General features: G+C 42.3%; 1 protein-coding gene across 8 annotated transcripts in view, besides 1 other annotated feature; it reads right to left on the bottom strand.

Moving 5' to 3' along the window:
* Runx2 (runt related transcription factor 2) overlaps positions 1-13,372 on the bottom strand; it is a 318,811-nt gene that overhangs the window by 225,761 nt on the left and 79,678 nt on the right. For all 8 annotated transcript variants that reach the window (NR_073425.1, NR_073392.1, NM_009820.5 and 5 more), the window contains one exon: positions 2,998-3,154. Coding sequence is in view for 6 of the 8 variants with exons in the window: in NM_009820.5 (NP_033950.2) it covers positions 2,998-3,154 (157 nt within the window). In the remaining 2 variants the exon portion in view is untranslated. The remainder of the gene's footprint in view (positions 1-2,997; positions 3,155-13,372) is intronic.
* Positions 367-2,042: an enhancer, noted in NCBI's record as "VISTA enhancer mm657". NCBI's record gives its function as "enhancer in: branchial arch[3/6]" and the evidence as "EXISTENCE:transgenic organism evidence [ECO:0001131][PMID:17130149]".

Here is a 13,372-nt window from a genome sequence, read left to right on the forward strand (position 1 = left end):
GGAGGGGGAAGAAGAGGAGGAAGAGGAGGAAGAAGAGGAGGAGGAGAAATGGTCAAAACCATTTGTGTAAACACTTCTGTGTAAAATACTAAGGAGAAAAGGGAAGAGACATTGCCTGGCCACATGCACGTCTCAGGGGTGCTGTACTTTGTACTGAGCAGTTTTGAATGTTGTGGTCCTGTGATGATCTAGGAAGCAAAATGGAATGGAAGCATGGAAACATGGATGCTTTATAATCTAAGGCCAGTTTTCAACTTCAGAGAGTCTATGATCCAATTGATCCAACAGTGAAAAGGTTAAAAGAAATATAATGTTTATGGAACTTGTTTTTTTTGTTTGTTTTGTTTTGTTTTGTTTTTCTTTTCTTCTGAACACCATCAAAGACACATTTGGTAAAGTTGGGAGAGAAAGTCCAGTGGACAAAGCCCATGGAGAAGAATTAGCAGCAGAAATGAAGATGGACAGAAACCAAAGAGGAAGCTGGAGATGGTCTTGTAAAAAGCAGGTCACGCTAGAGGGTTTCCTGCCTGAGAACTTGACTCATTTTCATCGAGGGCCACCTCTCGTTGATGCACTCTGAGTTTGTGCTCTCCATTTTAGCTCAGTCTTACTGCTTCCTCTTATTCAAAGTAATACAGTAATATAAAAATCTATTATTAGTGATAAATCAATTTCTCTCTCTCGTTCTCTCTCCACCCACTCCTCCCCCTCCTCCCCCAAGCCTCGAAGACAAGTCTGGACCAAGTTCTCCATCCTGCCTCTGGCAGCAGGCAGCAGCACTTCAGATCCTCTACCACGTCCCGGCTGCTTCAAAGGAAAAATCCTACTTTCTTCAGTTAAGATCATAAGAAATATAGGGGGAGGGGGTCAGCTCTGTTTGGACATAATTACACTTCATCAAAAGAGGCTTCCTTCATCTTCCATGCGTGAAAAGTCTGCAAGCAGTTAAGTCTGTCTTTTTTTTTTTTTAATATAAAAATTGCTATTTGGGAAACCAGCCAAAACTCAGAAAGCCAATATAGTAAAACAGTGCACACCCTTTGTTTCCTTTTGAAGTTTCTTAAATAAATATGTTGAGGGTTTACAAAGTACACTATCATTCTGCCATAGTTTCTAGTCAAATTGATCAGGAAAAAAGGGGGGGGGTGATTTAGCATCTATATAACATGTGATTTAGCATCTATATAACACAAAAGTACAATAAATGAAAACACAAGTTTGGATCTGTAAAATAAAATTAAGAGTAGCGCCCCATCCTTTAAATACTAAAATTCATCACTCCGGTTACAGTAACAGAAGACTAAGGTACAATTTAGAGCATATGCTATGTTATCCTGTTTACTTTAGAGCATACAGGTGCCTCATTATGTTTAGTTTTGTGTTTGTTTGTTTTTTTTTTTTTCCAGAAAGAAAAAGGAGAAACTTTTAACTGTATCGTGCAACAGTAACTAAGTTACTGCAACAGTAACTAAGAAACAAACCAAAGCAAAAGGAGTAGAAGAAAGGATGAGTGAATGTCTGCACCACCCTGCACCCTCCAATCCTAGTCAGGAGATAGAAGCTGTGTGTTCTTGCTCTTCTGATGAAGGAGCCCAGAGGACCATTCTAGTTAGATGCTGTCAGAGGCTCTGAACCTCATTTTGGTTGAAACCACCTTTCAGCGACAGCATCTCATTAGCATGCATCCTTTTTGTCTTAAGTTGTACTACTTGGCCCTATTCCTAGAAAGTAACTAGAACTTCTCATCGGAAACAGCCTTGCTTAAATTTCCCTTATCAAGTTTTTACAATGGTAATAATTTGACATATGATCCAAACTAGAGAGTAATTATTAGACACAGTTTAGAGTGGTGTTTCTCATTTCCTGATTCAAACCTGGGCTGGAGCGAACACACAGGCTCTATCGTTTTGCCTCACTTCAGTCCTAAAGGGGTCCCACTTTTTTTAATTCTCTTCTTAGCGTAATACTTAAAAAGGAAATTTTAGAGCCAATAAATTGAATGAGCATAATACTTCTGATAGGCGAGTAACCAAAAGAAGTCTCTCTGAGGATAAGTAAATAAAAACAAAATATTGGGTGGGTGGGGTGGTGGAGCACTCTCATAGAGGCAGGGAGAGAAAGCATGGGATAGGGGGTTTCCGGAGGGAAGACCAGGAAAGGGATAGCATTTGAAATGTAAATAAAGAAAACATCCAATAAAAATTTTTTAAAAGAAGTATTGATCTCCTTAGAGACTCCAGCAAAAAAATAATAATAATTCCATTTCTGAAACTATGGTGAGAATTCCTTTAAAGGAATATTTCCTGCTTTGCGATTCTGCTAAATGTTCCTCATATCTTAGTGTGGATTCAAATGATTGAAGACCCTAAATACTGTGACACCATTGAGATACCCATGAGTTGTCTAGGTGATTTTATAGTCGGTCTTCTGAGCAGTGTACATAGTAAGGCCAGCCAGCTCTACTCAGTAAGACCTTGTCAAAAAAAAAAAAAAAAAAAAAAAGCCTAAATAAATATTTTGATCAATTCTTATTATGAGAATACTTGAAACCATCCACAGGTGATATCACTAAAGGACAATAAGAGCTCCAACTGTCCCTGTATGAACGCAGAGTAAGCGGAGGTCGTCAGGAAATATCTCCAAAGCCCCTCCTTTCCCTGTTGCCTCTCAGGCCACTCACGTCACGTGACTCCTCATAACTCAGAACCTGATCCTCCAAACATTCTTTTCCCTACTGTACGTGCTAAACCCCCATGAAATTAGGAGCGAGTTCTTCGGAAAACATTGTTTGACTCCCCTATATAATAAAACCAACGGAAAAGGCCTAGCTGCTCAGGAGAACACTCAGGGGCATCTGGATTTATTTAAGCAAACCTACGGCGGTTGTTTCAATAAGGGAAGGAGATGCTACTTCGTTTGTACATATAGACAAGTTTGCTTGCACCAGAGAGCCTAACGCGCTTATCCCAGGATCAGTATTAAAAATCGGAGACCTACCTCGTCCGCTCCGGCCCACAAATCTCAGATCGTTGAACCTGGCTACTTGGTTTTTCATAACAGCGGAGGCATTTCGGAGCTCGGCGGAGTAGTTCTCATCATTCCCGGCCATGACGGTAACCACAGTCCCATCTGGTACCTCTCCGAGGGCTACAACCTACATAAAACAGGAAATACAGAAGGAACAGTGGCACATCAGAAACACTTAAGGACAGAGAACACATGCTCCCTGTAAATGGTGTCTTATCAGGACCTGGCGCTGTGGTCCGGCGGTGGCAGAGCAGAAGGGAAGCATCTGTAGTTGGGTTGTGATACCACTTCAAATACACTGGCGATTCAGGGTCCACCCACTTTGAAAGCAAGCTAAATTTGTCTTTATTTATTGTTCAGCTCTTCACAGAATATATGTATGCTTTTATTAAATCCCCATGTTAGGCTGTCTGCGGGAATTATACTTCAGAAAGAAGGCTGATGCCCCATCTGCAGATTGCACCATACATATTAAGGCATCTCCTGTCTACAGCCACAAGAGCCCTGGGGTGTGGTCTCGAGTCAGGTCTTGAGCTAAAAGCAGAAGGGGAATGGGGGTCACGTGCTTGCTACGCAAGCAAGAGGACTCAAGTTCAGATCCTCAGCACCCATGTGAGAAGTTGAGGGAAGACAGTTTGTATGTTACCCCACTGCTAGAAGGTAGAAAATAGACAATGGGGGGGGGGTTGGCTTGCCAGCCACCCGCCTTAGCCTAATCTGCAAGCTACAGGTTACATAAAACCTAAGGTGGAGGGCAGAAAGGCTAGGCTAGCTCCCTGGATTAAGTACTTTCCACCAAGTTTGATGACTTCTGTTCCATTCCTGGGGCCTACATGATAAAAGAGAAACAGTGTTACAACTTGTCCTCTGACTTCCACATGGACTTGAGTGTGATTATAGACATACATAAATGTAACTTTAAAATGGGACAGAAAGCAATTGAGGAAGATATGTCAATGTTGACCTCTGGCCTCCATGGTCTCCATATGTACTCTGATGGTGCATGTATATGTGAGTACACACACACACACACACACACACACACACACACACACACACACGCAGAGAGGAGGGGGGAGGGGAGGGGGAGGGAGAGGGGGAAGGAGAGGGGGAAGGGGAGGGGGAAGGGGGAGGGGGAGGGAGAAACCTGATTGGCTCTATGGAAAAGGACTCAGGTGAAACTCCTAGTCCTGGCTGAAATACTGGATACAGATCTGTTAAGGGACTAAATGGTCACCTTTTAATGGCACTGTGAATGTATACTGCATCCTTAACTGTGCGGGACCCAGTGGGATAGTCAAAGCTATCAAGAGAACCGTCTGGGCATAGAACAGAGACCTATCCAGGGATGAAAAATGACAACTGAGTTCTACATTCAAGAAACATATCTCAAGCTAGGGAGAGAGCTGGGTTGGTAAAGTGCCTGCCTGGCAAGTATGTGGACCCAAGTGTGATCACTGGGTACCTTGTAGAAAGCCAGGTGGTATGGTATATGCTTGGAATCCCAGTGTTGGGAAACAGGAATGGGGAGATTAGGGTAGACCAGCCAGCCACCTTAACCCTAATCAAAATGTCCTAAGAAAGATCCCTCCCAAAAACAGACCGCTCCAAAAACTGACACCCAGTATTGACCTCTGACCTCCAAATACACACACATGTTTGAGCACCTGCACAAAAGTCAGCACACACTCGTACCCACAAGTCCATTTTATGTCATCTACCATGTTGGAATGACACGGTTGTCCCCCCCAGTCTTCAACAACTCATCTGAAGCTTTTCAGACGAGATACAGGATCATCTGTCGCTGAGGCTAACCCATTCGGAATCTCCTTGTGCCAGGTTAGCTGTGCACACTGGGTTAGCATGCAACCTTAGCGATGGAATGCCAGTCACCGGGAACCTTCCTTGTCCCCTGTTCTCCATCCATCACCAAGACCCTGCTTCACAGAGACAGTCCCTTCCTCTCCAGTAACTCCCAGGATCCTCTGCCCAGCCTGTTCCCATGTCTTCACCTAGTGCCCAGAGTTCCCCAGTAACTGGGCAAAGCCAGATAAGGCACCACTCTAACAAGGCGCCCCGTGTGCCTGTCTGTCTAGCAAGGTGCCCCATGTGCCTGTCTGTCTAGAAAGGCGCCCCGTGCGCCTGTCTGTCTAGCAAGGCGCCCCGTGCGCCTGTCTATCTAACAAGCACCCTTCACTTGGTCTTTCCCCACTTCTGCTTATGAGCTCTCATTTGTCAGAAGCTCTAGGAAACAAGTCTAGATACTCCTGAACGCACTTGTTATGTGTCCTCCTTAAACTTTCTTGTTCAGTGATAAACAGGACTGAATTTCCCCTCTCTGTAACCTCTATCCCAGGTCCGACCCCTCATTATATCCTCTCTGCCAGCCAGGAAAACACAAAATAAAACCTCATCAAGATTTTCTGTTACTCTTACTTGACTCTTAGACCATTTGTTTCTCAGTTTCTCCAACCTCACACCCTGTTCAGTGCAAAATCAAGAAGCTGTTCCTTATAGTGTAGTGTAGGGCTCACATTCCCAGTGCCCCATGCTATCTAGTCACCCTCATTTTTACTATATACAGATTGATGATTAATGACGATTTTTAATAAATTAGTCCCCAGGTTTAAGGAATGGCCTTCATTTCATCTAGTTTATTTACAAACCTCAACTCTCCTCACACTATCTGGCATATTCAGAAGTGTTTGATGAGTATTAAAAAAAAAAAAAAAGGAGGTAGAGGCTGCGCAGTGGTGGCACATGCCTTTAATCCCAGCACTTGGGAGACTGAGGCAGGAGGATTTCTGAGAGAGTGAGTTCCAGGACAGCCAGGGCTATACAGAAAAACCCTGTCTTGAAAGAAACCAAAAATACATATATACATACATACATACATACATACATACATACATACATACATACAATAGGAGGTAGAAAGAAGATTCAGTGCATAAAGTGTTTTTTATGTAAGCATGGGGGCTGATTCAAATCCTCAGAGCCAATGTAAAGGGCAGACATAAAAAGATGTAGGTCTGACCTTTGTAATACCAGCACCCTTACTGGGAGATTGGGCATGTGACCTGTGAGTCATTTAGCCTGGTACACAGCAGCAAACAGCAAAGAGACTGCCTGGGACAGTGGAGAACACAAGGACCAATGTCTGAGGTTGTTCTCTGATCACCACATGCTTGCCATAGCACTCTATGACATCACATAGCAATGTGCAAACACACATGCACACACACACACATTTATATGTGAGAGAGGAATATGTGAGTATGTGTCTCTGTGTGAGTGCATGTATGTGTGTATGTCTGTGTATGTGAATGTCTATGTCTGTGTGACTGTGTGTATGTCTTTCTGTGTGTATGTCTGTGTCTGTGCATGCGTCTGTATGTGTCTGTGCATGTGTGTCTGTGCATGTCTATGTGTGTACATGTGTATGTAAGTGAGTCTCTGTGTGTGCATGTATATGTGTATGTATTTGTGTTTGCATGTGTATGTCTATGTGTCTATGTGTGTGCATGTGTATGTACGTGTGTCTTTGTGTGTGCATTTGTATGTACGTGTGTCTTTGTGTGTGTCTCTGTGCATGTGTATGTATGAGTATGTCTGTGTATGTGTATGTATATGTGTCTGTGCATGTGCATGTGTGTATATCTGTGTGTCTGTGTGTACACGTGTATGTGTGTGTACCAGTGTGTATCTGTGTGTGTGCATGCATGTGTGTGTGTGTGTGCATGCATGTGTGTGTGAGTGTGTGTGTGTGTGTGTGTGTGTGTATGAAACAAATAAATGAAAGAGTTCCATAGAAAGCACTGCTCTCAGCAGCCAGCAGCTCTGTGGGCTACCAGCTAACCTGCTGAGGGAACCAGTTACAGAATGAGTCAGCATCCCTCAGACAGCACTGTCCTCATGCAGACCGGCATTACCTGGAGTACACAGCTACTCTCAACTCGAGAAGTCTCCTGGGTCAAAAGCAAATGCCTTGAGCCTCTCTGTCACCTCTGTCTAGCAACTTGGGAGGGGCAGAGAAGGTTACTAAGACAAGTGCTGGGCTCCTGAAGATGGAGTATTTCTCTGATGCCAAAAAAAGGCACGTTTGAAAATACAGAAATGATTGACTATATCTGCCAGCATTCATCTGAACATGAAGACATCTTGTGTCTTCAGCAGATTGTAGTTTAACCCCTGATGCCTGGCTTTCTATTGAAAATGATTATTAATAAAGGCAAAAGAAAGTAACATTCTCTTAGAAGGGACTGTATGTACTAAAAAGCATAAGGCTCCGTTTCCCCCTACTTTACCTATATATCTCTGACCCTTATACCAATCATTCCAGCTCTAAGAACCAGAGCTCCCCAATATACATTGGAAATAATGTTTAAGCTGTAAAATGTAGAAGATGCCACATAAGCACAGAGTGTCACTATAGTGATCTTGGTTTTAGTAAGATAAAGAGAGTGATGGTTGAGTCTGCTGCTAAACACGGGCTTTTAGTGGTAAGCATCCGTTAAGAGTGTCACTGTGTATGTGATGCCTCACAGCCTCAAATGTTCTGCAGTATTGTAAGGTAAAGGACTGCTCTCCAGGGGTTTCACTCCAGCTGAACAGTGTTTCAGAAAAAAAAAAATATATATATATATATAAAGAAATCTGCCTCAGTTTAAAGGTTTTCAAGAGCTTGGAAAATTATTATTTTACTACATATTTTTTAACATAATGAACTTTTCTTTTAGTTAAAAGAAAACAAAAATTGATTCAATAAGGGAAAATGTGAAAGAAAGGATTCCTGAGAGTGAAATACATAAATCCACTTTATTAAAGCAGTGTAGTAATAATCATATTAAATATGGGTTTGCTTTGTATATCATATTTAGCAAAACAGACAGTTGTGTGCACATTCTATGATGCTTAGACCTGGGTCTGAAGAACATGCCAACACACACAGTGGCAATCTTTCTGATAAGGCTGAACTCTAATGCAAGGACTAAAATATATTGTATTTTCTGCTGTCATTGTACCAGACCTGACTGACCAGCATTGTTTCTGAGGAGGAGTGGTGTATGTCTTGGGAGGGGGAGTACTGTATTTAACTTTATATCAGTCAGAAGTATAATTACATGTTTGAGACTTTTTAAGTAGATGTCTGAAGCTTAAAAGTCTCCTTTGAATATTCCCAACCATGTTTATCTAAAAGAAAACCAAAGAATGAGGAAATTTTTACACATTTCATCTGTACCAAACCCAAGCAATTGAAAAACATTCTAAAGAGCAAAAAGAACAACCACGAAAGAAAGGAAGGAAGAAAGGAAGGAAGGAAGGAAGGAAGGAAGGAAGGAAGGAAGGAAGAAAGAAAGAAAGAAAGAAAGAAAGAAAGAAAGAAAGAAAGAAAGAAAGGAGAGAGAGGAGAGAGAAAGAGGAAGAGGAAGAGGGAGAGGGAGAGAGAGAGAGAGAGAGAGAGAGAGAGAGAGAAAGAGAGAGAGAGAGAGAAAAATCACTCTTTAACTGTTAAGACTAGACATGAACTAAATTTTTTTCCAATGTTACCCAACATGAAGTACTGTTCTGCAAAGAATAATTCACAATGAACTCATAATAATTACATTTCTAGGTGTTCTTAAAATATAAGAATTACAAAGTCAAGAAAAGCAAGAGAAGAGAGAAGTCACTTTCTGTTCTGCCCTCACAGAATTGAGGAAGAATTTGCTTTATTTAGCTTACCTCACTGTAGCCAGCATTTAAACCACACACTGTACAGTTTGTACAAAATGAAGTTAAAGAATATTTAACTCTAGTGATGTTGAGATTTTGTCTGAGTCCCACTCTGACTGAATCTGGGCCTCACTCTGAACAAGGAGCGATAACAAACTTAACTTAGACTCCTGTTCGTGTGGTCTCACCATACTGGAAGTTGAACATTGCCCATGACATTCCCAGGACAGCAATTCAGTCTGAGCTAATCAATTGCTCTGGCAGAGCAACTTTATGTTGGCACAATGCATGTGCAGGAAAATGAAATATAATTATTTGCAAGATAGAATCTGATTGTATCTTTCTTTGTAATAAAGAGAAAGGCAACTCAGTAATTGCAAGATGCAAAGACAAAACAAAACTATCCTTTGAAAGTAAACTATAGAACATTTTCAACAAATACTATAGTGTGGTTTTTGAATTCCATCCAGGAAGGCTTCCTAAACTCAGGAGGGAGGAAAACCAATTGAATTCTAAAAGAAAAGCAGGTACAATGTGTCATCTCAAAAAATTTTAAATATATGTCCAACAAAAAATTTGACAAAACGTTTTTCAGTTTAAGCCAGCAATCTGTAGGTCATGAATCACAGTAGCTTAGATCATCTAACAGTGGCTGTCCCAGAACTCTGAAAATACACAGCAGTTGATGTTAAAGGAGAAAATACAAAGAGGCAGAGCTACCATACCTCCTCAAATGGAAATATTCCAAAGTTTTAAAAATATATATGTTCTATCTAAAATGTATTCTAACTTACTAATAAGTTATATATATATGTATACACATATATGTATGTATGTATGTGTATATATGTATGGGTATATATATATATATGTATGTATTCAGCCCCAAAATATTTCCCTTTAAATGAGTTTTACAAAAAAGTACCCTGTCGTCATACAACCTGATGTACTATGATTGACACAATTTTTCAAAAACAGTTTGCATTACGCTTAATAAAGATTTGACAAGCTTAATAATGTCTTCACTTCTTAAGCTATAATTAGATTTTTTAAAGATACAAAGTCTGAACATTAAACGCTTAAGAAAGATACAAACCACTAACACTCAGTTATGTATATGTTGCAAACTTACTTTTAAAGAAAGAAAAATAGCCAATAACTGCCAACAAGTCAGTCTCAAATAGCAATCGCATCATTTAAAAACCTCATCAGCACTGAAAGATGATATTAAAAATATAAAATTAACTATGAGTATTTGATCATGTATCTAAATACACAGTTTATCTTTAACATTACTAGAAAGAATGTGATATTGGTGAATATATATGATCTTCTGTTCTCTAACTTAAAACAGTGATATGGGCCTATACTACTTTGACTCATAAGATATACATCTGGATGTCAACATAGTGTTTCAGCTTGAAGCTATTTAAGGCAGCTTAGTTATGAACCCTGAACACCCGGCTTCACAGTGAAGATGCTGACAGGACCCTATAACTCAAAGGGCGCTACTAGATGCAGGGTCAATGTGTTCTATACAGTCCAACTACCAAACCAAGCATCAACTTCTGAGCTGAATTTGCAAATTGCTCTGTCCTGGCACTAAAATCATCTGTGACAGAAAGAGCCTAGTATCCTCGAATAGTAGGCCTAAACTATTTTAAGGTTTTAGTGAGATACACCTGAAAGAAATGTTAAAAATATGCATTTCCATTTCCTTGACACCTGGAAGAACTGACTGTTTCAAAACTGCAGAACTTTGGTAAAAGTGCAATGGTAATAAATAACTTTGCATGAAGACTACTAGCTGTCTTGTATTTTTGGCGTGTCAAATACAAATGAAATAAGGGCTCTTTTTAAATCCCCAAATTATATTACATGAACAATACTAATACCAATAGACTCTACTTTTTAATATAATCCATTGTCGATATCATGGTGAAGCACTATTTTAAGTTATCAGATATCAGAACAGGCTACTGAATTCATTTCTTGTTGACTGCAGTGAACTTTGTGCCACAAACCTAAAATATAGGCTCAATAATTATTGTGTTGATTTGAACACTAGATTTCTCAACGATATTTTTTCTCTCAGTCGGTGGCAGGGGGGGGGGTGGCAGGGGAGGTTGTTTTAAGAGCATTTAGCTCTCTGCTTTCCACCTGACAATACCATAACTTATTTTGTACATAGCTCTGGATATGATAGCCAAATTGCTGTTACCATGTTTGAAAGGGGGGACTTCTTCATAGCATTTCCTTAGGACAGATGTATTTGATTATGTTGAGAGAGGATAAGAAGCCCGCTATGCTCGTGTGTTTATTCCCAAAGCAAGTTATTTTGAAAAGGCTGTTGTTATATTGTTGAAATGAAAATTATAAAAGTTACTGTCAAAAAAATCTGAACCTCTAGATAATCCATATTTTTTTTTAAGCAGAGAGATGAAACTATTAGGGTGAGTCTCAGTGATCTTTAACTCAATTTATTACAAATGTAAATGTTGTAATAAGCCCTATGCTATCAATGGCCTGTTTACTGTTTAAAGAAAAAAATGCACTCTGATTAGAAGCCATAACAACAAAGAGAGAAATTCACTTTCAAAATAGTTTTAGAAACTAGAAAATCCAGGTTCCAAATCCAAAAGCCGTCAGACTGAATCACATTGCATCTTCATCCCCAAATCTTTTCCCTGCAGAATACTTGTACTCAAAAATCAATGCACCATTTAAGATGATCAGTTCACGACAATTATATCCTGAGCGTATTCAGCACCAGAAGGGTGCACAGAACACTAGACATTGAATTAATAAAGTTATTTTTTTACACCTTAATGTATGCCCTTGCATTATACAAAATATCTACTTATTTGTATTTTCCCCTGTTTTCATCCAGGTTTGGAAAAAGTTTTGTTTTTTATTGTTAGAATAATGTCTACCCTCGCTGAGGGTACTTAGAAAATTCTGGGCCCTTGGCTGATAAACATTGTAAAAGATAGCTCTCAATGGAAATATCATTTTCTACAATTTCCCCTATATCTGACCTTTTCACACCACAAGGAAGAAAACAATCGCCAAAATGGATGCTCTCAAAAAGGAAAAACACGTGTGTTTGTTTAGGACCACTGCTTGATCCAACTACAAAAGGAAACTGGCCACTACAGGGCCACGCACCCCCCTTCCAAAACAATCCATTCAGATTTCTGTTCAGATAGGAGACCTAAAGAGATAACTGCTCTAATTGACCTGGGCCCCTCTTGCTGCTCCACCCACACATGGAATCTGAATTGCTGCGTGGGGTACCGGGTGATCAACAACTGGGAAATGCAGGGGCCCGTGGGAGTTTGGCACCAGAGTCCGAGATGAAGGAACTGGCACAATTCCGCCTTTTTTTTTCTTTCTTTCTTTCTTTCCTCTCTCTCCCTTTTTTTCAAGACCATTCTTAACCTGTTCAACAGAGAGCCGGGTCCCAGACTCGCCCACTAAAACTGGATGCATCTCTCTCGCTGGCTCCCCCAACTGATCCCTAGCGTCTGGACCAGGAGAATGGACAGCCACCCATCCAGCCAAGTCTCTTCCGGGGATGGGGGGTGGGAGGGGTGCTCCGCACCACCACCAAACCCCAGACTGCATCATAGATATGGCCAGGGCCTGGGGACCCGCACACTTTCAACCTGCTGTCAGCTGTGCGTGACTCCTACCGCTATCGGTGCTGGCAAGCTAACGGGACTTGGAAGAGGAGGCCACGGGGACGCACCTTGGAGCCCAGGCCTCCGGCAGGAGCCACCCATCACCCATCGATTTCCCCAAGCAGAAGGGACATCTGGGAGTTCTGGCTCTTTCAAGGCAAATAAAGTTTTCACCTCTGTTTATTCTGACCAACCGAAGTTGCTCCACAGGATTCCCTTTTCCTCCCAGGCAAAATGAGGGGGGGGGGGGAAGCAGCCTAAGCCTTGCTCCCCTTCCCCGACGCTCATCACTCCCGCACTCGGGGGCGCAGAGCCCCGAACCCCCCGCAACTCCCTGCTCCTGCCTGGCCCTGATAGAAGCCGAAACCCCGGCGGCCCCGCCTTCCTCCAAGTAACGGGAACCAGTGCCGGCCGAGGAGGGCGCGAATGTCCCGTCTGTCCCCGCTCTCCCGCGTCCATCCCCAAGTTTACTGAGCACTCTCAACCTACGCTCCTCGATTGGCACCTCATCTCGCCCCAGGCGCAAGCGCCCTCCGGTGCTGGCACCCTGCAGGCAACCGGGCCAAGCCGGGGAGCAGCCGGGAGTGCCAAACGGCAACCAATCCGGGAAAGGGACACCTAGTTCGGGGTAGAGGCCTGCGTCTGCAAAGGGGAAAGCGGGAAGGAGCGCACAGAATCCCGGAGAGGAGAGGCCGGGATGCCCGTGTGGAGTGAGGAGACCCCGGGAGAAGGGGGCGGGAGGAAGCTTGCAGCTCACAGTGGGCGCCTCGGGGCGTCTGGGGGCCCAGGAGTCTCACAGCAGGGAAAGAGGCAAGAACCGCGCCTGGAAGACTGAAGGATGAAGAAGCAAGGGAACCTAGGCTTACATGGTAGTGGGCGCACAGGTGAGAAGGGGGATCTGCTCGCGGTGGCCGCTGCGGGGTATGTAGATCAGAGCCACCTCGGTC

This window comes from Mus musculus, chromosome 17 (genome assembly GCF_000001635.26).
Source record: "Mus musculus strain C57BL/6J chromosome 17, GRCm38.p6 C57BL/6J".
In the NCBI taxonomy this organism is placed as follows: Eukaryota; Metazoa; Chordata; class Mammalia; order Rodentia; family Muridae; genus Mus; species Mus musculus.